At 48.2% G+C, this 22,385-nt stretch overlaps 6 protein-coding genes and 1 non-coding gene across 7 annotated transcripts; 5 read left to right on the top strand and 2 right to left on the bottom strand.

Annotated features, from left to right (window-relative positions):
• Positions 1-65: 65 nt before the first annotated feature.
• On the top strand, positions 66-1,484 carry F5891DRAFT_1131548 (uncharacterized protein; the record flags this gene model as incomplete). The annotated part of the gene is made up of 8 exons (XM_041364680.1): positions 66-151; positions 206-349; positions 409-517; positions 608-759; positions 808-940; positions 994-1,122; positions 1,172-1,317; positions 1,367-1,484. The coding sequence occupies 8 exons, from the start codon at positions 66-68 to the stop codon at positions 1,482-1,484; spliced, it is 1,017 nt and encodes a 338-aa protein (XP_041218121.1).
• A 2,003-nt stretch (positions 1,485-3,487) lies between these two features.
• On the bottom strand, positions 3,488-6,761 carry F5891DRAFT_1069599 (Nop14-like protein). The gene is made up of 7 exons (XM_041363241.1): positions 6,443-6,761; positions 6,118-6,385; positions 5,993-6,066; positions 5,872-5,937; positions 5,061-5,825; positions 4,224-5,012; positions 3,488-4,175 (listed from the first exon to the last, which is right to left on the bottom strand). Exons 1-7 carry the CDS (start codon positions 6,686-6,688, stop codon positions 3,765-3,767), a joined length of 2,619 nt encoding a protein of 872 aa, XP_041218122.1. The 5' UTR covers positions 6,689-6,761; the 3' UTR covers positions 3,488-3,764.
• An 85-nt stretch (positions 6,762-6,846) lies between these two features.
• F5891DRAFT_t120 lies at positions 6,847-6,917 on the top strand. Its single transcript has one exon. It is a non-coding gene; the product is annotated as a tRNA-Gly (tRNA).
• A 230-nt stretch (positions 6,918-7,147) lies between these two features.
• F5891DRAFT_986681 (uncharacterized protein) lies at positions 7,148-8,080 on the top strand (the record flags this gene model as incomplete). The annotated part of the gene is made up of 2 exons (XM_041377806.1): positions 7,148-8,041; positions 8,069-8,080. 2 exons carry the CDS (start codon positions 7,148-7,150, stop codon positions 8,078-8,080), a joined length of 906 nt encoding a protein of 301 aa, XP_041218123.1.
• A 7,910-nt stretch (positions 8,081-15,990) lies between these two features.
• Positions 15,991-16,461, top strand: F5891DRAFT_899438 (uncharacterized protein; the record flags this gene model as incomplete). The annotated part of the gene is made up of 1 exon (XM_041373431.1): positions 15,991-16,461. A coding segment is annotated over one exon (471 nt), but the record flags the coding sequence as incomplete, so codon positions are not given.
• Positions 16,462-18,650: 2,189 nt separating this feature from the next.
• F5891DRAFT_1176769 (uncharacterized protein) lies at positions 18,651-19,444 on the top strand (the record flags this gene model as incomplete). Its single annotated transcript, XM_041365774.1, has 4 exons — positions 18,651-18,850; positions 18,935-18,988; positions 19,180-19,218; positions 19,251-19,444. 4 exons carry the CDS (start codon positions 18,651-18,653, stop codon positions 19,369-19,371), a joined length of 414 nt encoding a protein of 137 aa, XP_041218125.1. The 3' UTR covers positions 19,372-19,444.
• A 1,495-nt stretch (positions 19,445-20,939) lies between these two features.
• Positions 20,940-21,668, bottom strand: F5891DRAFT_964300 (WD40-repeat-containing domain protein; the record flags this gene model as incomplete). The annotated part of the gene is made up of 1 exon (XM_041376083.1): positions 20,940-21,668. The coding sequence occupies one exon, from the start codon at positions 21,666-21,668 to the stop codon at positions 20,940-20,942; it is 729 nt and encodes a 242-aa protein (XP_041218126.1).
• Positions 21,669-22,385: the final 717 nt, after the last annotated feature.

The following is a 22,385-nucleotide window of genomic DNA, read 5'->3' on the forward strand; positions in this document are numbered from 1 at the left end:
CGATGGCATATAAACCGTCTCATGTAGCCATTGATATTTCAGCCTCCCTCTTCCTAAACTTGAGCATGAGTGATGATGAAAATCGTCCGTCTGTTGAACCTTCGCGCAAACGTAGTGGTTCGGCACTCCGCTCGGGCCCGTGTAAAAAGGCGTAGGTTGTGTTTGACTTATTATAATCCTACCGTTCTGACTCTCCTTCAAAAAGGACTTCATCGAATCCCCTTGTTCTGCATGGTCGACATTTTGGCCGCACTGTGTTTGCAATGTGCAACTATCCTGCCCTTCTGACCGCAGGTATACTCCGACTCGAAGAACTACGAGACTCTTCAATCGAGGATTATCCAGCGGAGTAAGTGTAATTTTGACGTTTCAATGCCAGTACCCCCTCATAACCCTTTCAATTTTTAGTGTTCGCCGGGAACACAGGGTATTCGTGGAATTAATAGATTCCTACCCTGGTCTTCTAGATCGCCTGACGAATGACGAAGAAGAGGACATCATTCACGTGGGAGAACTGGTAAGTTTTTGATACTGTAGTGTCATCATCACAATCATCTTCTGGCAGATGGGTAAAGGAGCGTCTGGTGCGTGAGGCGATGACACCAAGACTCTTAAATCTGCCGTCCTCGAATGGCTTGTTCCTAGAGGACAGCCACTTATTCCGCCTCTTGCCCGAAATATCAAATCTGACCGGGGCTTCAATCATGAAGTGACTGGCGCGTTGCTCTGCCCGGCAGGCCTTGACTGGTCGAATCCAGTGTAAGTATTTTTACCATTCAATCACCTACCCATCAAATCACTTGCCAGAACCAAGCAGAGCCTCAAAAGCGGTGAAACTGCAGTTCGTGGTGATCAGTGGCCGATGTTTCTTTATGCTGGGTATGTCTATGACCCTGAAGATCCTTGGACTGGTTTACTTAGGAACGAGATACTCATCTTTGTAAGTTTTTCGCCCATAAATTTACCGCTCATTATAAGGTTTTGTTTCGGCAGGGTTTCAAGCACGTATTTACGTCTCCGAGCTCCGTGGACAAGGAGCCAAAAGCAACGCGCTCCGGAAATGCATATCTCCACGGCATGAAGTCTGTAACTAAAGGGTCCTTGGCTTATATTGCCACGCAGGTGCGTCGAAAACTTGACAATTTATGCCTGCCTACTGATTAATCTTTAGATTTGGTTTTCATTGAGCTCATCGTCTGTATTTTCGCGTACCAACACGGTCACAGACTCCGAGAACTTTTATCACAGCATTCTGGATCTGTTGGAAGATCCTGATGAAAGTCAGGAAGTAGTTGACTTGATGACGTGGTGGACACGGTTCGTGATCAATTTCACTCTCTAACTCTCAAGTCAATGTCTTTTACAGCCGTATCTTCCCCAATTCTACCTCTTCGCAGCGATGTATAAGCAAAAACAGCGCACTATCTAAAATTCGGGAGAAACGTGCTGTCCTTCGAGAACGAGCCGCTATGGGTAGTACTTAATTCATTGTTGTTGTTACCGCAGTGTCTGTATTAACACTTGATATCCTAATGCCACTTATGAATGAATTGGCTGATCCTTCTGTCATTGTATCACATAAGAATCCCAATGTAAGTATGTACTATGCTTGAGAAAAATATCACCAACCTGCTGCAGCGAGATAACTGAATGTCAGAGCTTAACTTATTGTTAGTAATGATGGATTTTGTTGTTAGAAGCCACGCATGCAACATAAGGTGTGTTTGGTGGAAGGTCTACAGCTTGCTATGGTGTGGTAATCGAATAACATATCCCAGCACATTTTGAGCTATTACAGATCCTGCCACCAGAAGCTATCCATATAATGGTAGCTGTCTCTAATAGAGGATCAACAACTTGTTGTGGCATGACAACTGGATGTCAAACCCTGGCACAGTGTCAGCAATTATGGATGTTGCCATTAGAAGCTGCCCATGTAAAGCTAGACGTATGGGGGGAATGATCAGCACCTTGCTACACCTTGATAATCTAGTGTCATGCCCAAGCACATAGTCAGCAATTGTAAATCCTGCTACCAGAGGCTGCTCATATAACAGTAGCCATCTTTGGTAGAAGATCAACAACTTGTTGTGGCATGATAACTGGATGCCATATCTTGGCACACTGTCAGTAATTACAGATCTTGCCACGGGAAGCTGCCTATGTAAAGCCAGACATATTGGGGCGATAATCAGCATCTTGCTACAGCATGATAATTAAGTGTCATGCCCAAGCACACAGTCGGCAATTGTGGATCCTACCAACAAAGGCTGCTCATATAACAGTAGCTGTCTCTGGTAGAATAACAACAACTTGTTGTGATATTACAACTAGATGTCGTATCTTGGCATGCTGTCAGTAATTACAGATCTTGCCACGGGAAGCTGCCTATGTAAAGCCAGACATATTGGGGCGATAATCAGCATCTTGCTACAGCATGATAATTAAGTGTCATGCTCAAGCACACAGTCGGCAATTGTGGATCCTACCAACAAAGGCTGCCCATATAACAGTAGCTGTCTCTGGTAGAAGATCAACAACTTGTTGTGGTATTACAACTAAATGTCGTATCTTGGCATGCTGTCAGTAATTACAGATCTTGCCACGGGAAGCTGCCTATGTAAAGCCAGACATATTGGGGCGATAATCAGCATCTTGCTACAGCATGATAATTAAGTGTCATGCCCAAGCACACAGTCGGCAATTGTGGATCCTACCAACAAAGGCTGCCCATATAACAGTAGCTGTCTCTGGTAGAAGATCAACAACTTGTTGTGGTATTACAACTAAATGTCGTATCTTGGCATGCTGTCGGTAATTACAGATCTTGCCACGGGAAGCTGCCTATGTAAAGCCAGACATATTGGGGCGATAATCAGCATCTTGCTACAGCATGATAATCTAGTATAATTTTCCAGCACACTGTCAGTAATTAAATATTCTGCAATTGGAAGCTGCCTATGTAGGCATAGATTGATTTGACAATAACACAACAATATGCTAGTAGATCATAACTTGGTACTATAGGTCAGTCAATATTATAGCAGTGGGAGATCCCACCACTGTAGTCTGCCTATTTATTTCTTTATCATGTGATTTACAATTATGATAAATATTTTTGATATTATGCATTAAATAAAGCTAGCTAAATTCTTGTCATACTCTGGTCAAATGCCTGATGTAATAGTTGGTGAAGCACGTAATCACCAAGTATAATAAGGCTTACTAATTGGGCAACCTAGGTGCTTTGACTCTCCGAGTCCGACGAACGAAACTATTTCCAGGCTAGTGTGCACGTGTTGGCCTAGTTGCCGAGTGGTGCTTTTATGACTCCGAACAAAAGCTCACTCCTCCTGTCACGCTATGCATCTTGATAGTACAACATTTATATCTCTCAACACATCTCAGTTCCGATGTTAGAAAAATTCAGAGGAGCATTAGAAGGCAATGTCAATCACTAGTAAAATTCCTGAATTTTTTCGTGCTTGTAATGGCTTCCCTCTGATGGAAAGTGAATGTTTTGAGCAGTATTTCACTGCCGCAAGCACTTCCAGTCCATTTTTCATGTAACAAAAAATAAATACAGCAAGCTATGCATTAATCCTCCTCTAGAATCATTGTGTGAAGAAAATGAGTGAAAGATGAGCGTGCTACATTGTGATTTGCAACTCGGGGCCATTTTGCAACTCTGGGCAAAAGATAGTACTGCAGTAGTCAGTGTTCACCTTCACCAATTATGTAGACTTTTTATATATTCAAATAATCTACTTACGTCCGGATCGACGCTTTTCTTTCGCCTTCTCTCTATCCATGGCCTTTTGTTCAGCTCTCTCGCCTTCCAACACTGAAAACGCCTTATTCATACGGTCCTTGTAAGCGCGGTCCTTTTCAGCCTGTTGTTTGTGCTCGACAGCTGCCAAGAACTTCGCATCCTTTCTGAGCTCACGAATGGCTCCCTTCTTCTCCTGCTTGACTTGGTAGTGAAGCTTCGAGGCCTCGTTACGTTCATGATCTGGATCTTGCCGACGCAGGTAAGAGGAGGACCTTGGCTCAAACTTGGGTATGTATGTCGGGATCGGAATTGGCTTGTGGGCCTGAAGTAGAAGAGGCCTACGAGCTTGACGAGCAAACTTCAATAACCTAGTGAGCTTGTCTTGCAAAGAGGAGGCTTGCGTCTAAATTATGGTTAATTCACTTTTCGCACGATCGTGATGTAGACCCACTCGAACGCCCTCCGAAAGTTTTGTGATGCTGAGTTTCGTCAGGAGATCTAAAATTGGTTGATAGAGCTCAATAAAACCGTCGAGGCTCTTGTACATTTCTGAAAACCGGTCCAGAAGGCGAAAAGCGAGACCTAGGAGATCAAGTTTATCCTGCTCCTGATAATTCTCGTCAGTCAGGAGCTGACGTAGGTTTGGTGTGCGAAAGTCAAGATGCTTGGACTTCTTGACGTCGATCGCAAGGGGTGCACACAGATCTGAATGGAAGTCGGGGGAAGGAAATGAACCGGGTATTGACGTGACATTTTTAAGAGAGCTCGGAGCTAGGTGCAAGACCGCGTTGATAGAAAAGTTAATGGCTTCTGGGACCAGGCGTTTGGACAATTCCTCGTACTGTAGGAATATAGAGGATAAGAAGAGTCCACTCGTTATGTCCGTTAGTGACCGAATACGACACAGCCCCAAGTAAGCACCCATGAGAAGCCGTGCCGGTGAAATGACGGGATGGCTCATGTCACTACTAGACCATATGACTCCAATGGTGCGCAAGAGGGACAATTCAGCCGGTCCTGGCCATGTTCTTGCACCCAGTTCAAGAGCTCCCCGCGATAATCCCCGTTCCAAATTTTTGTGCATCAGCGAGAGTTTCTCCACGAAAAATCCCGCGGATTCGATCGGGTACGAGCGGCAAAGTGCAAAGAGGTGGGGAACAATAGAGTTCAGGAGCGTGAATCGTGGAGCAGGGGGAGATGTGATATAGAGTATGTGGTCAACAAGGACGGATGTCAAGTTCTACAAAGAATGTCAACTGAGCTCACAGCTGTCGAAGGAAGGCATTACCTGAAGCTTCACTTTATTATCCGGGGAAAGGCTTGGGTGATGCAACGTGCGTATGCGCTGAACAACAATAGGCACATCCGTATCATCCATTTCTTCAATAATCTCCAGAAACTCTTCGTGTGACTCGGGGCAAGGGAAAGTGAAGGGTAGGTCATGTCGAACACCTGGTGGTTCCAGTTTTGCTGACTTCTGGTTTGTTGTGATTTCGTTGAATTCACTTCCAGAGGTACTGCCTGCCTCACTGCCAAAACTCGTTTCACTTCCCTCCTCCGCCTTACTGTTCTCATCCTCACAGTCGGTCTCCTCGTCCTCATCCACACCCACACTTTCGTCTTCATCTTCCTCCTCCTCGCTATCATCCTGCGCGACCCCCTGGTCGATCCCGCGAACTAATCCTGACCCAATAGTTGCGAAGGATCCATCCCCTGAAAAATCGTCCTCGAGGTTGTCGCCGCCTTCTCCATCTTCTCCAAGCATTCTCCGCATTCGCTGCCTTTCAGCTCCTTCTAGAGCTTCTTTTTGTTCGAGCGCAAGCTCGTCTTCCGTTTTCGTGCGATCCTTTGCTTTTGCGCGTTGATCAAAGGCAAGTTCGCGAATCTGTCTGTCGTAGTCCATGTCGACGGAGGGAATGCCAGGTTGGGAAGCCAGATTGCTATCGGTTATCTGTGCGTTAGGCGCGAAGAGTAGACCTCTGAAGGAATCGAAGTCTTCGTCCAGTTGATGTCGCATACTCTCTTCCTGCGCTTGGTGCAGTTGACGGAGAGCCTAAACGAAAATTAGGAAGTCCCTGGTAAAAAGTATCATACATTACCTTATGTTTTTTACTTTTGGCGATGAGTTCCGCCATAACTTCCGCTTTCGATTTCTTCCGGTCGGACTGGAAAGTGGATAAGTAAAAGAACATTTCCCCCTCTAAGGTATGAGAGGCGCACCTGATTGTCTGTCTCGTCCTTATCGCCGAAGCCACCAAAGTGTTCCCTCCCCACGATGTCACGATCGAGTTGGCCTTGAACGAATTAAAGAAAACATACTCGATACAAAATATATGAATGCTCACCTTCGTCTTCATCTTCATCTTCATCCATAGGCAAACCAACATCATCAAAATGGTCGAGGTTCGAAAGGCTTTGGCCATAGTGCGTGAGGTGTTCCTCGCCCTCGAGATTAAATGCGGCCCCTTTGGAAGCTCGTTGCCTTTCTTGCGTGAAACGCTCGAGCATGCGCTCCTCAAGAGACATAGACGGGTCGTTTTCACCAAAGCGCTTGTCAATGACTCCACCAACACGACGCCTGTCTTGGATCTCTTTTAAAAGAGTCTTCTCGCGCTATTGTAAGCAATGTAAGAGACCTGTCGATACTGCTAGAAAATAAAATCTGCGCACCTGTTCCATACCCGCTTGTTTTCTCTCTGCGGGTTTCCCTTTGGACCCTTTGACCTTGCGTCCGCCGATATCATGCTTGAGCTTCGTGACCTTGGTGTCGAAGGGATTCTTATGAAGTGCCTTCTTGAATTTATCTTCATCTATAGATCCTGACCGCTTGCGCTTCTTTCCATTTTGTGGGGCCTTGCTGATCCCCGCTTGACATAACGCTGACTTGAGCTGAGATAACTGAGAGCCCTTCGTCATGCCTTGGGTAGTGTAATGATCGCCCGCCAACAAAATGTAATGCTTATATAAGCAGATAGTAACGGTGAGGTGCCTAAGTAGTGGCTGAATCGCTAGTAGACCGTCTCGACCATAGCAAATTAAACACTATATAGGACTGATGGCCTACTGAATCGCAAGCATTAATGGGGTAGTGGTAACCTGGGTCGTTGCCATCGACCCGCCGGGGGTTCGATTCCCTCTTAATGCATTTTTGTGGTTAGTTTTCCTTGATAAAACTGTATTCTAAATAAGTACGAGGCACGAGCACGTGATACGAATGAGGTCTATGCATGTCACGAGCAAACTTGACACACTCCTTCTTCTTCTCCCCACCACCACGCTCCTCGCAAGTACGAACAAACTTCTTGATTAGACTCTTCGCGTCCTTAAATCAAAACAATATCTTATCATTCTCGTCGCTCTCGCTGACTCGCCTCAATGAACCGCCTACACTCTGACCCAGGATTGCTCGCTTGCCCAGACTTCATGTCTGACCCGTATAGTGTCAGCCGTCTCGGCCTAGTCACGCCAACCACCACGGAGATACAAGCCGCCGACCTACTTCGTGAATTCTGGGTTACCACTAATGATGCGCTCCGCGCACAATGGCAGCAACAGACACTTGACGACGAATGCCTTCATCTCGAACAGCAGCGTCTAGCGGACGATGAAAACAACCGTAACCAGGAGACTCTTCGCCTCGAGGAGGAAGCAGCCAAAAATGACGAAAAGAAGAAAAATCGCTCAAAACATTTATTAATTCCCCTACGTCCCCGCCCTGACTCCGCTGATGACGAGATTATGGTTTCTGACTTCGCTCTCCGGAAGATTGATAAGGGGCATTACGTCGAGCTCTATTATTGGACTAACGCTGGGGTCGCCGACGCCCATGCCAACTATCGCACCAGGGACGATGAGGGCATGGTCCCCACCACCGGAGACGACAGTTCCACCATATGGGTCAGTGCGGGCTTAACCAAACCTTCCTCGAAGGTAGTCCCGGATCACAACCTGTCCACGGTGGAATTCGCTCAAGCCGTCCCGCGCATACTAAAAACCATGGAAGAATATGATTGGCCAGCCCAGCGCATCACGATGCTGGCCAACTTTTGGGGGTCCATCATTTTGCATCGATACTGGAACTCTACTGACGCCATTGCTCAACGAGCCATCCTCATCTATCAGGAGGAACAACGCCGCGCCTGGCACAACGCCATCCCTTTGCCCAAGGGCGCCTGGGACATTTTGCTCCTGGATGAGACTGCGCTACTGCGTACCTTTGACCGCGTTTTCCGTCAACTGCGTAACCATGACCTCCTTGACTCTCGTCGTGTAAGTAGCTCGATCACTCATTCTTAGAACTTTCGCTAATATTCCTCATGTTCTTTCTTTCTACCTTGTGCTGTCATCTTGCGTTTATCTTGCGTTTTGCGTTGTGTTTGCGTTTGCGTCTCTGGCGTATGCACCTCGCGTTTACCTCATGCTTCCATTCTGCTCCGCGTTTGTGGTATCATCGAACCACTCTGGGCGCCGTGGCATCGCGTTATTTTGTCTGGCGGTTGTGAACGACTTTGCAGGATGCATCGTCACCCCCGCGTGCCCACGACTCCTCTGGTCACTTGCGTTCTAAACATTCCAAACGTTCTCTGTCGCCCTCACATCTCGAACGGGCAGGCTCTTCGAAATTTGTGAAAACCCTTGCCACACACAAGTCCCACAACAACCACTCTAGTCGCTCGGGTTTTCAGGACAGCACACCCAGCTCTCGCTCCCCAGCTGTGTGCACCATATGCCTGGGGAGGAACTCACATATCTTCGCCGAATGCACTGCGGACAGACTCTGGGACAGTTCACACCCCACCCTCGCCACCCGCGTGGAAAGACAACTCATCTTGCGCAAGTCCGACAAGCCGCTTTGTGTCGATTGGCAGCGACACAAAGGCTGTTCCAGCAGATCTCACGACGATCGACATGTTTGTTCCGGCTGCCTCGGAAGCTCGCATGGCGCCCAACACTGTGCTCGCGCTCAGACGTCTTAATCCGCTCACACCCTATAACTATACCATATGGGATTGCGCCTTACGTAGACACAATCTTGTCCGCAAATACCCTACCTTGTCTGATAGTTTACACTTCGGGTTTCATCTCAACATTCCCTCCTTACTTAGTTGTCAGTGCCCTCCCAATAGTTCGTCTCTGCTCACCTTTAGTCACGTGTTTGAAAAAATTCTTGAACAAGAACTCGCTACTGGCCGCTATGTTGGACCTTTCTCTTCGGCTGAACTTCTTGCTTGCCTCGGTCCGTTTCAAACGTCTCCTATCTCCATTATACCAAAATCGGGAAAACCCGGCAAATTTCGAATCATTCAAAACTTTTCTTTCCCTTTTACGCCTTCACATTTATACCCCAGCGGTTCTGTCAACTTGTTGGTTTGCTCGGATGATTTCCCCTGTACCTGGGGTACATTTGATACCGTCTGTACAATTATTCGCTCACTACCCCCCGGGTCTCAAGCCGCGACGAGAGATGTCACAGAAGCTTACCACACCATTCCACTCCATCCATCCCAATGGCCTGCAGCCGTGGTTCTGTTACCAGATGGGAATCTATGTGTGGATACTTGTGTATCCTTCGGCATGGGTCCGTCTGCTGGAGTATATGGTCAAGTCGCTGACGCAGGCACAGATCTCTTACGTGCAGCCGGCATCGGTCCTATCACCAAATGGGTCGATGACCATTTGTTCTTCCGCATCAGACGGGCCCACATCGACTCTTACAACTCACATCGTTTGCAGCTACGACGACAACTTAAGCATGACGGATGTCAACGCTCCGGAGGCCAAATCTGGTACAAAGGCACCGCCTTCCCAGACTACTCTTACGACGTGCACGGGGAAGACTACGTCTTCCCCGTGCGCGATCTCTCCCTCAAATCAGCCCGTTCTGACATTGATTCTGACTTCGCGTACGCCTTCCAAGACATCGACCGGGAGTCCCAACCTCTGGGGATCCCTTGGGAACTCACGAAAGACGTCGCATTCGCGTTCATTGCGCTTTACCTTGGGCTGTTATGGAACATTACTCGGCTCACAGTCGAACTCTCACCGGCCAAGAAAGCCAAATATCGGAATGCCATTACGGACTGGAACTTGCGGCAAACTCACGTCCTTCTCGACGTTCAACAACTCTACGGAAAACTTCTTCACGCCTCATTGGTCATACCAGCAGGCCGTGCTTACCTCACCTCATTGGAGACCATGCTCGGAGTATGCTCCCCTTGTCCTTTCGTGCCTCATCATGCCGTCAAGCACCTCCAGAACGACCTACACTGGTGGGACTCCACCCTATCCCGCTCCTTCCTCAGCAGGTCTATCTCACGTCCCTCATCCTTCCACGAACTCCAGGCGTTTTCAGATGCAAGTTCGTCCTTCAGCATCGCAATTATGCTCCATGGGCATTGGCGGGTGTGGAAGCTATCTCCTGACTGGCAAACGCACGACGGACGACGAGACATCGGCTGGGCTGAATGTATCGGCTTTGAGCTACTCGTCCTTAGCATCCTTAACTCCCTCTCTGACGACGAAGACCACCACTTTCGTTTATTCTGCGACAACTAGTGATGTTCAAGGCCCGGCTTCAGGCTGTGAGCCAGGCCTAGCCGGGCCCACTTAGGCCAAGCCCAGCCGGGCTTTGTAGACGGCCTATGAAGGCTTAGGGCCTGGCTCAAGTTGTGTCCAGGCCAGAGCCAGGCTTTCAGGCCACGGCTTTCAGGTACGTTTTCGTTCAGTCGGCTATGACCGTGAAACTGCAATAGTTTCAAAGCCTCAGCTGTCTAGGATAAACTAATTTGAGTTTTTGAATTTTCAACAGGTCACATCCACATATGGTGCTGCGCGTCTATTCCGATGGCGAGGAACCACCTACTAGTACGGCACGCCCTAAACGTGTTGCTGTGCCATCAGCGAAGGTAATTTGTGCGGATAACGCTGCTGATCAAGAATTAGCTTCACACAGGCGAGCTCACAATGATGCAAGTCGTGCTGCCAATGCTCCCTCTGTCATTTCTGTGGCAATACCTCTGAATCCCCCAAGTACCGCATCTCCTACGAGTTCTTGTAGCCACAAAGTCACCGTCGTTGAGGTTGACGATAATGACAATGATATCGAGCTGACAGGCAGCACACACAAAAAGTGACTGATGAAAGGTGTGTTTATACTATTTTGTTGGATAAGTACTGACTAATGCCTACATCACTACAGGCAAAAAACGAGCTTATAGCCCTGATCCTCCCGAACACGCAAATGAGACTGAACACGATGCAAGTCCATCAACTGGTGAGTTTTCCTACCGAACGAAACAGATACATAATACTGATATCTATTTGACATATGTAGTCAACGCACCGCATGCAACTAGTTCAGCAAACCACTCTGACGAAGTTGATGCTGACGGCTTCCTCAAGGATGTTCAAGTCATGAGCATTGACAAGGCCTCTGAAAACCCACGTCAAGAGCAGCGAAGTCGCGACATCACCAAGTTTTTTTCCGAGCCTTACACTGACAAAGGCAAGAAGCACCGGAATTGTCAACTGTGCAGGTAAATTTACATTTCTGTCTCATGCACATTGTACTGACTACGCTATAGCAAGAAAATGAAAAAACCCGTTGCTTTTGTCAATGAGGTGACGACTATGCGACGCCATATGGACGCTTCACACAGGGTAAGTATTGCCAACCCGAGAAAACATGCCACTAACTGTTCATTATAGAATGAATATCTTACATGGGCCGAAGCTGAGAAATTTGTCTCAATGTTACCAAAGGACACCAAGCGCCGCAAGCTAGACGCTGCTGCTGACTCTCAAGCACGACTCGATGCCCACCTCCGTGAGCCGCAACCAAAGGAACAGATCATCCCATACTCAGATGCAATCTTCCGCGAGGCCGCCATTGAATGGCTGATTGAAACTGACCAGGTATGTTTTTTTAATTTAATTCTGGCAATTGGACACTTATCAGTTCACTGCAGCCTATTGACGCACTCAACCACAAGTCCTTCAAATATATGATTGATGTAGCAGCACGAGCTACCAACGGTGTCAAGCTACCTAGTCGATCAAAGACGCGCCGAGCCATTATCGACCTCTTCAAGCGTAATCTCACCAACCTTCGCCGACGGTTACTTGTAAGTCATTTGTTGATTTTTTTGTCGTTATTTCTAACACGAACCACAACAAGAGCGACGCTGTCAAAGGACGGATCAATTTGACATGCGACGCCTGGCAAGCGTCGAATGTCGATGGCTATTTTGCCCTCACTGGTCACTGGATCGAAGAAAGAACAGTCGGTGTTTGGAGCGTTCAAAGTGCCCTTCTTGGCTTTACTCGACTGAACAACGCTCACAACGGTGTCCGTCTTGGTCAAGCGCTGTTCAAATTAGTTAAACGTGTTGGGATTGAACATAAGGTAAGTAAAATTCTAGCTTCATAACAGTGTGGCACTGATGAAGTTTCAGATTGGCTACATTACGTGCGACAACGCAGCCAACAACGATACCATGATGGAACATTTCGCCGTCCACATCGAGGCACACACCAAGAAGACATTCAATCATAAAAAACGGCGCCTTCGGTAAGAGTTTCTATGTCTTGTTTATTACTACCAATTCTCACATATATTCAGGTGCTTGGCCCACATTATCAACCTCGCAACTCAGGCGCTGTTGTCCACACACAGCAAGTCGAGGCACTACGATGCCACCCAACCTAACGACGATTTGCTTGCCCCCACGACTCACTCCACACTTGAACGAGACGAGGTTGGATTAGTCCGGTCAATCTGTGTCAAGGTTTGCCGTCCGTCAAATGCACATATGTTTTGTTGACATTGTTCATTGTAGGAGCGCTCCTCAGCTCAACGAAAGGAACTTTTTCAGAGTGTCCAGCGTCGAGACGAAGATGGCCACACGCCAATCAAACATCCACGACAGCTGCTTCTCAACATGAAAGTAAGGTGGTCCTCAACATACACCATGCTTCAACGTGCATTCGAGCTGCGAGATGTAAGTTCAATTTAGGATGTCAATGTTGTTCCCGCTGATGTATATTATTAGGAAGTTGACTATTTTGTGGGCCGGCTCGGTTTGCAAGAGAAGGACTCAGCTAAACGGAAAAAGATTACGGACCTTGAGCTATCATCTGAAGAGTGGACCTGTGTTCAACGTCTGCTCTCAATCCTTGGTGTATGTATTTTTATCTTACAACTCGAGTCGCGGCTCACGTTGAAACTACAGTTTGCCGAGTTGTCGCAGCAGTCCTTCTCATCTGAACAAGGACCAATGCTTCACTTAGCATTGCCTGCATTGGAGTCGTTGCATAGCGCATGGTCTTCACGTTCTGGATGTATCAAGTATCTCGATTTTGCGGAGGGCCTCGATGCTGGTATTGAGAAGATTACGAAGTATTACGAGAAGTCGAGTAGTTCTGACGCCCATATTATGGCGATGCGTGCGTCGTTCTTTCATGTACATAGTATTACTCCCACTGACTTTCCAACGACAGTTCTCGATCCGTCACAAAAGGAGACCCATCTTCGCAAGTATTGGGGCAAGGAATTGCTTGTCGAAGCACACAGACATGCAGAGGAGATGGTAAGTAAAGCTCTCGTCACAACACACTCACTAATGGTACATCTAGTACAAAGAACGGTATCTCGAAATGTACAGCAACGATCCCGACTCTAGGAATGGTGTCGAAGTCAAGGTCAGGAAGACAGGGAATCGCAAACTCGATGCTCTGCTGCAAGAGCTCTCTGACGGCGAGGATGACAGTGACTCGATGCTGCAGCCCACCCTAATCTCTCGCGCGAGTTCCACAAATTCTGTCACTCCCTCCGAAGCTGCGAATGAGCCGTGGCGGCACGACTTTCACGCTTACCTCAACTCCAAGGACCACCTTGGAGATATGACTATTGTGCAGTGGTGGGGCATCAACGCACCTCGATACCCAGTCTGGGCGTCACTCGCGCGTGACTTCCTTTCCATTATGGCCACGTCCGTGTCCAGTGAACGTGCATTCTCATCTGCTGGTATTACTATCTCCAAGCGCCGAAATCGTCTCAAACACGACATCGTCGAAGCACTGCAGTGCTTGAAATGCATGATCAAACATGATCTCCTGTTTCGCAAGGACCCATCTGTTGCAACCGAGTTCGTAGATGATGCATTGTCCGAAGATAAGACTCCTGCTGCTCTCAATGAAGATGATGGGTGGGATGATGTTGCTGAGGATTTATGTGAGAATGAGGAGCTGTTAGAATCAGATGACGAAGATGTTTCTATTCAAATGTTAGATGAAATTTGATTTACTTGCTACGTTTTTTGTATCACAAGGCCCTAGGCCCAAGCCGAGCCAAGCCCCAGCCGAGCCTGAGCCCTACCATTAGTGCCTCCGAAGTCCGGTCCCGAACCTAGGTTCGAACTCGAACCTTTGCGGACTGGACCATTGGTTCAGTCACAGGTCCGGTATTTCTGCTGGACCGAACCCCCTAATAGGTCCGAGGTCCGGTATTTTCCTGGAGCACGTGAACCGGTCCAGACGCGTCCGGACCGGTTTGAACCTGATGTATTTTTATCCAACTTAGATTCTCAAACCGGCAACGAAGCCTCATGTTTTTGGTAAGGTTTTCTGTTTAAGCATTGTGCTTGCCCGTCGCTTTACTGTCTTCCCCCCCTTCTAGCCTACTTGCAGTAACTACATTGCCCTCATCCGTGTTCTTCTCTTGGTCTCTTCAGCAATGCGACTTATCAAGGTGCCGGTACGTTCACAACACGTTCACTGTTTGTCGTTGCTAACTTCTAATGCCATTTATTTCAGGACATACTGTCCGCACTTTTGATTCACCACACTGCTGTTCTGGCATTATATATTATCATTGCAGTACTGTCTCACAGGCTCCTGCAGAGCCATCTGTCACCGTCCCATCTTCGCTCACTCGCCAAGGATCATATGGCCATAGTTGGATGCGCAGCTCTGTCAAATCGCATGTCATGAACGACACAACTACACGAAGGCCTCGTCAAGAACTTGAGGACTACCTAGATGCACCCCTTGAGGATGTCGACAACGTAGTGGGCTGGTGGGGGGTACGTCTTATTGTTTAATTTATGTTGTTTGCATACTAATATCATCAAAAAACTTTTCAAGCACCATTCTATCCAGTACCCGACCATCTCCCGCATCGCGAAGGATTACCTTGCCATCCAGGGATCCGCAGTTGCGTCCGAGCGTGCATTTTCAAGCGGCGGCATTACTGGGACCGCACGTCGCAGCTGTTTGCAGCCAGCAACATTCGAGGCTCTCCAGTTGCTCAAGAGCGCATACCGTCAAGGCCACATTTCTGCAACATCCCAGGCTGAGTTTGCTGCTCCTTACGATAACTGCATTGTCGTCGAGGAAGAGTTTTAGTAGTTATTCGTACTAGCAGGTTTTGTTCTCATTTTTTGTTAATTTTAATTTTTTTTGCAATTTAAACAACGGTTCGAGAGTTCGAACGTGTTCTGAACCTGAACTGAACCCTTCCGAACGCGTTCGAAGGCGTCCGGTCCAAGGTTCGGCCACCATGCCTGAACCTGACCAATGGTCAAGTTCAGGGTTCGCAGACATAGGGCCATGAACCTGACCGAACCGGACTTCGGAGGCACTACCTACCATAGGGCCTGGCCTTGGTTTGAAGCAAGCCCCAGCCCTCCAAGGCCGAGCCGTGGCCCCGGCTTTTGAGCCGAGCCGGGCCTTGAACATCACTAGCGACAACCAGGGAGTTGTCAATGCCTGGCGCAATGGTAGAAGTCGCAACTGGGAGACTAACAGAGTGTTCCGCAGGATCCACGACAGCCTCTCCAGCTCCAACGGCCACATCTCTTTCCACTTGTGCTACGTTGCAAGTCGCAACAACCCAGCCGACGGTCCATCACGCGGTCTCTTCCCACCAATCTGGTTTCTTCTCCCACCCGTCTCCTTGCCACCTGACGTCTCTTACCTCCTTACCGATGCAGACCCCTTCAACGAGCACATCACTGCATTCCCCGATGTCACACGTACTAGCTGCCACTCCGTGGCTGTCAAGGCACTGGATTCAGACTGGGGAGAAGACCTCAACAAATATCATGATAGCTGGCGGGAATAGTACTTCGTGTTTCGACATCATTGTTCCCCTTCCCATTCCTCCCATCAACAGCACACCGCGCACGTACCATCATTCTCTCACCCCTCGCCCTTCCATCTTACGCCCACATTGTCTTGCACGAGACCGCCTTCGTCTTTGGACACCCGCCACCCCTAGATCTCGCGAAGATCACTCAGGGTCCATTGTCGCCTTATCTGACGACGATGTCAACCGCATCTTTGCAGTGCTTGCCCACTCTCACGCTGTCGGCACACGTGAATGCTATGGGTCCGGACTTCTGGTATACCATGTCTTCTGCGATTCTTGCAACATCCCTGAAACTCAGTGTTGCCCCGCTTCGTCCTTTTTACTACTCGCCTTCGTAGCCAGCTGCGCTGGGTTATATTCAGGTCGTACGTTAGAAAACTATTTTTACAGCGTGCGTGCCTGGCACTTGTTGCATGGTCTACCCTGGCTGGTCAACCAAGCTCAAGTCTCTCTTGCCCTCGAAGGCGCAAAACGTCTTGCGCCGCCTCAATCCTCTCGTCCTAAACGCTCCCCTTTCACGATCACGCTGCTCACTCAAATTCACGGTCTCCTCCTTGTCGTCTTTCGACGCTTCAAGACACATGAAAGTCGCCGACGTGCACTGCGAAGTCGATCGCAACGGATTTCAGGTCACCACCTTCCGCTTGCCTCGTACCAAAACGGCCCTTACTGGAGAAGACGTCTACTGGGCCGCCCAGTCCGGCATCGTCGACCCTAAGGCTGCCCTGCTAAACCACTTCGCCGTGAACGCACCTCATTCCCTCGCAGCTTTGTTCAGCTGGCACCATCATAAAGGAATGAGGGTTCTGACGAAGTCAGCGTTTCTGAAATGTCTACAGGATGCCGGCGCGCGCCTTGGCCGACATGATCTGAAGGGTCATGGTATTCGCATCAGCGGAACGCTGGAGTACCTCCTCCGCGGTGTCCCTTTCGAGAGCGTCAAAGCAATGGGGCGCTGGAGCAGCGAGGCCTTTGTGTTATATTTGCGCAAGCATGCGGTAGTCCTAGCACCATACTTACAGGACCAGCCAGTCCTCGAACCGTTCATGCGATATACCTTACCTCTTTGATTGGTACGTGTCCGCGTCTCTCCTTACACTTGGGGCCAAGCTAACGCTCGATGCGTCGCGACGCGCTCCTTGTCATAGGGTATCTCGGCTCAGCTTGGCTTAGGGTGCGAGGCTCCAGAAGTGTTTCGGTCTAAAGCTTCAAAGCTTTGCCCAAAAACCAGATACCATTACTCCTGTCTTAGTTGTAGTCTACTTGTCTATACTGTCTCGCGCTGTACCCAGGTTCACACGTTGATTACCAATCAAACTTTGTGTTTGAGAGTTCAAGCACATCACTGAAAACCAAGATCTATGATAAACCCTTATATACACATTATAATCCCAACAATGTCTATAATCGTATAAAATATGGCAGTGCAGAAGCCATAGTCTTGTATAGAAATATATTGTTATCCCTTGCGACCAATCTTTATCATGATTACCTGTGCCCGGCATTAGTTGAATGAATTTGGCTGTGTAAAAACTCAAACAGATTGATAAACACGCTAATTGCTGAAAACAAGATATATATGTGTAGAACGCTATCCCCTATGACCAATAATTATCAAAATGGTTTTCATTTGGCATTGGCTGCATGAATCATGTTGTGACAATACTAAAACTGTACTGAAGTGATGATGCATGTTCGAAAAAGTGTCTCTCATTTAGCATTTCTAGCACAGCAGCTCTCCTGTCCAATAAGTAAAAGAGATAGAAATTCTTGCCATCTGTACCATCATATGGACAATTGCTTCATTGGCATCATGGTATTGCGGGTTTTATACTTGATTGGCCAGGAAGTCACATTGGGTTGTATAGGATTATACAGAGACACTCGGTACAATACATGTAGTTTATCAATGCCTCGCCAATTCTCTACCCTAATCTCATCATCAACACCGTCTGCAGGAACAATAACATGGGTTGAACCACAACAGATATCGTTAGTGCCTTGAAGTCCAATGAAAGCAAGGTGTCGCGGCAACTTGACACTATTGTTTCCTTATGCAGGGATTTGCACTGCTCAAGTGGTTGACTGAGTTTGGCGGTGCCGGTGTACAATCAAGCTCGGCGGTGCCAGTATAGGATCGAGTTTGGTGGTATATAATTGAACTCGTGGTACCATAGGATGTAACAGGATCGAGTTCAGCCATAGAATCGAGTTTTTGGCCATGGAATCACAGGGATCAAATCCAGATATGAGATCGAGTTCAGCCATATCATCGAAGACCAGTCATCCTTAGACAGAAACATAGACCACAACATGACATATCCTGTTGCCAGACCCTGTAGTACAGTGCGACTTTCTGGATGGCATCCTGTCGAGAAACTTGCAGGAAGTAGCGTTAATGAGTGATTGAAGGCAGAGTAGGTGATAGTGGGGATTGAAAATAAAGTCTGAGTCGGATCCTTACTTATCAATGACCGGAAGATATGCTCGGCCGGTGGTGACTGAGGTCTTGACCCTTCCCAAGGGAGTTGTACCTTGTTCGTTTTGAGATCCGGTGGTCAAACTATTTCAGAATAGGAAAAGAGAAGGAGCAGGGTCGGAGCCGGGTAAGGTTGCGAGCTTCGGTTGCAGACAGCTAAAACCAACAGAGATCCGACTCGGATATCAACGGCAGTTTCGAGCATCGGTCGAGGATGAATGGCTAATGTTGACTATGAAGAAAGGCCAAAAATGCAGAATGGGTTTCAAGTAGGATTAAGGGATCATCCAGACCACCATTCACTACTGCCTGATCCCAACAACCGCCAGTGCTTAGCGCACATGCCCAGCACATGTCAGCAAATGCTGACGTGGCTTGAACATATGCGAACCACACCGGAAGGCGCCAGAATGAGAGGAGTGGAGGAGGGCAAGAAGGAGATGAGGGAGAGGTAAGTTTATGTCTTGGGTGCCTATGGAACTGAGGTAGTTAGCAGCATAAAAATGCACAATACATATCACACGCACCTCTGCAGCTTAGAGAAAGGTACCCACAATCCCTCGGCTGCGTTCAACACCATCAATCTCCAGTAAAATGTCACAGCTCATTCCAAGCACCACATCCCTTCGAGCTTTTGACAGACCGGCAGTGCCTGTTCGAGAAATCGGCTCAATGTCGAGTAAGACATGTTAGGACCTCATAAGCGAAGAAGGATGGCACTGACCACGTCTTGAGATGAATTGTTGAATCAGAAAATACGACAATGACAAGCAAATGTAGCGAAGCCATGGAGGACGAGTGCGACTCACAGTGGTGTGTGTGAGTTTTGTGTGTCTAGAATTTTTGGATAGATCCAGCGCCATATACGTTGAGCGTATGCCTACAGCATCGACGTCTTCCTATCATTCTGCACTGCTATATAGTATTAAGCAATTATTACGCATGAATGCAAACACTATACCACCGGCTTAGAATTCGACATACTGTTAGAATAATGTGTCGAACACGACAAACAAGCTCATGGATCAGGAAAATGATGCTTGATAAGTAGGCCAATACATGGGTATATAAGGACAACACAGATTTCGCCAACCTTATAAGGTAAATATTGTCATACCGGGTTATCCGGTTTTCAGTGATGCATAGACTGTTAGTCTTTGACACTCCAAGTCCCCCCGGGCCCATCTATAAGGCCGCCGCCGCCAATATTCGCATCTGAATCCCAAAACATACCGTTGGACACACGTGACACGGGGCCACTCATCGATACCCCACTGCTAATCGCGTCAGCAATAACCAACAACTTGAAGGCAATGAGAACGAGAATCACGCGGGCCCTACCCAGACTGGCAACTTACCTGAGAGTATCCACGAGGATTCGTCAACAATAGTGAGTGCAGATTAAATGCGCCTGCCTCTGTCCTTGACACAGCCAGAGTTTGCCTCGCTATTTGTAAATTGTAGGAACGACATGAGATGAGCTGAAAAAAGGCCATGGAAGCGGAGGAGTTTCACGAGTTGGGTGGACGTCTATCGAGGCGCTTGGGCTACATAACTGACGGCTGCGCAGCCATATTGATACTCACCACACTAGCGGAATCTAGATGGGTGAGGATATGGGGTTATTGCCACGTTCGGTGCGTAAGCTACCAGTTTCACTTATGTTTGTTTTTGCTTCGCTTATCTAACTACTTGGCTGCGCCTTTGGTAGAATTTTGCTTGACGCCGTGGTACACCACGCTGAGCCACCAGTCTTGGGATCTGTTACAATAGACTACATTCAGACGCCTGACTTCACTTTGCGTTTCTTTCGATGCCGAGTTGACTTGCGGTTACTGAAATGTAACCACTTGGTCTTTTAGTTACCCGATCGACCTCCTAGACCATTGCCCGATCAAAATTCAAATTGACTGTACGTCCAAATGATGCTCGATGAAAAGTCGCCTCTCATCGACTGCTTCGCACTTCCCAGGTGCTCGTATTATATTTCCTCATGTCCAATCCCTCTTCAAGCTAAGTTTCGCATGTTCTTCCTCACCTCACCTCTCAATATCCTTGTGCCCGTCATTCTTACCGTGCTCTTCTTACCACACGCATATTGTACGTACTGTACGCAATAAGCCACGTATTATTACAGTTCCCTCAACATTTAAACCCGTGTGTGCAACTGAATCTGAATGAAGTTTCTAAACACTTCCATGTCGCTGCCGCAATCTTCTTCACTTTCTTCACTCCACTTTGGCAGGCGCCGTTGAACACACATCTATCCATTGGGTTCGCTCGACTGGATATCTGATCATATTATTCGTTCCTCTATTATCGTTCCATGCTCTCAAAAATCTGTCGCCCAATCACCTTTCTAACACGTCGTTCGCTCAAATTCGAATGCAATGCATACAATAGACGATGGATTAAGCGTACACTCCATATCATACTCGACAAAGTGTCTCAGGTATTTCTACAGATCAATTCACCAGAACGTAATCAAGAGCTACTAGGATCGAATTGATTAACTGCAAGTAATGGAAAAGGCTATAAACTCACTCGTAGCAGTGCTTCCAGCGTGTCCCATGCGCCATACGACTCAAATCAAGTTCAACACCACCTCCGGGTATAACCAATGCAGTCCATGGATTATAAAATAGTTCTCGAGAAGCATGTGGTACCCAGAATAAGAGCCGACGATTGGGTCCCATCATCCATCCATCATCTCCAAGAAGAGCAAACGTCGATCTGCGATCATCATGGGGGGTGCATGCGAGTAGCTCAGTGGTGTTGCGCAGTGCATGAGTTGAGTCGGATGAGAAGGAGATGAAGTCATCATTCGCAGTGTTGGGCGTGGAAATGGCCGCTGTTAGATGTCTGATGCGTGGGGAAGATGGTGAATGGTCTTCTTCGGCGTGGTCCTGCAATGAATCTTCAATCACTGCATACCAGACCCGGACGGTCCCATCCCGTGAACAAGAAATGATGCGATTCCCATCTGGGGAGAACAAGACTGATGTGATCCAACTAGTGTGCCCCTCCAAGGGCTTACCAACTGACTTCCCCGTCCCTGCATCCCACAGTCGGATAGTCTGATCGTCCGAACCAGAAACGATGCGAGTTCCATCTGGGGAGAACGAGACTGTTCTGATCAAACCAGTATGCCCCTTCAAGGGCTCACCAACTGGCTGCCCTGTTCCTGCATCCCACAGTCGGATAGTCTGATCGTCTGAACCAGAAACAATGCGAGTTCCATCCGGGGAGAACGAGACCGTTCTGATCATACCAGTATGCCCCTCCAAGGGCTCACCAACTGGCTGCCCTGTTCCTGCATCCCACAGCCAGATAGTCCTATCGTCCGAACCAGAAACGATGCGAGTGCCATCTGGTGAGAACGAGACTGATCTGACCCAATCAGCGTGTCCCTCCATGGGTTCACCAACTGGCTGCCCCGTTCCTGCATCCCACAATCGAATAGTTTTATCCATTGAACCTGTTACGATACGAGTTCCGTTCGGTGAGAATGCGATCGAGTTAACCAAGTCAGTATGCCCCTTCAAGGGCTCACAGACAAGCCTCCCTGTCGCCACATCCCACAGCCAGACAGTGTTATCTGCAGAACCAGTTGCGATGCGAGTCCCATCCGGAGAGAACAAGACTGAGTAGACACGACTAGTGTGCCCCAACAAGGGCTCCCCGACTGGCTGACCTGTCGATGCATCCAACAGCCTGACAGTGCCATTCTCAGAACCAGTCGCGAAGCGGGTCCCATCCAGCGATAGCGAAACCGAGGCAATGGAATCGGTGTGGTTCCGTAAGGACTGACCAACTGGCTGCCTGGTAGCTGCATCCCACAGTCGGATAGTGGTATCCACAGAACCAGTCGCAATTCGAGTCCCATCTGGAGAGAATGAAACTGAGGTGACCTTACTAGTGTGCCCCAGCAAGGGCTCGCCGACTGGCTGCCCTGTTGCTGCATCCCACAGCCAGACACTGTTATC

The sequence above is a fragment of the Suillus fuscotomentosus genome (assembly GCF_016647785.1).
Source record: "Suillus fuscotomentosus strain FC203 chromosome Unknown F5891scaffold_127, whole genome shotgun sequence".
In the NCBI taxonomy this organism is placed as follows: Eukaryota; Fungi; Basidiomycota; class Agaricomycetes; order Boletales; family Suillaceae; genus Suillus; species Suillus fuscotomentosus.

Bases quoted from the DNA above. Each gene is read 5' to 3' on its own strand.
- F5891DRAFT_1069599 (XM_041363241.1), bottom strand. From the start codon at position 6,688: ATGACGAAGGGCTCTCAGTTATCTCAGCTCAAGTCAGCGTTATGTCAA. The intron at 5,826-5,871 runs GTAATGTATGAT...ATTTTCGTTTAG, and splicing joins CCAAAAGTAAAAAACATAAG to GCTCTCCGTCAACTGCACCA. The intron at 4,176-4,223 runs GTGGGTCTACAT...ACCATAATTTAG, and splicing joins AACTTTCGGAGGGCGTTCGA to ACGCAAGCCTCCTCTTTGCA.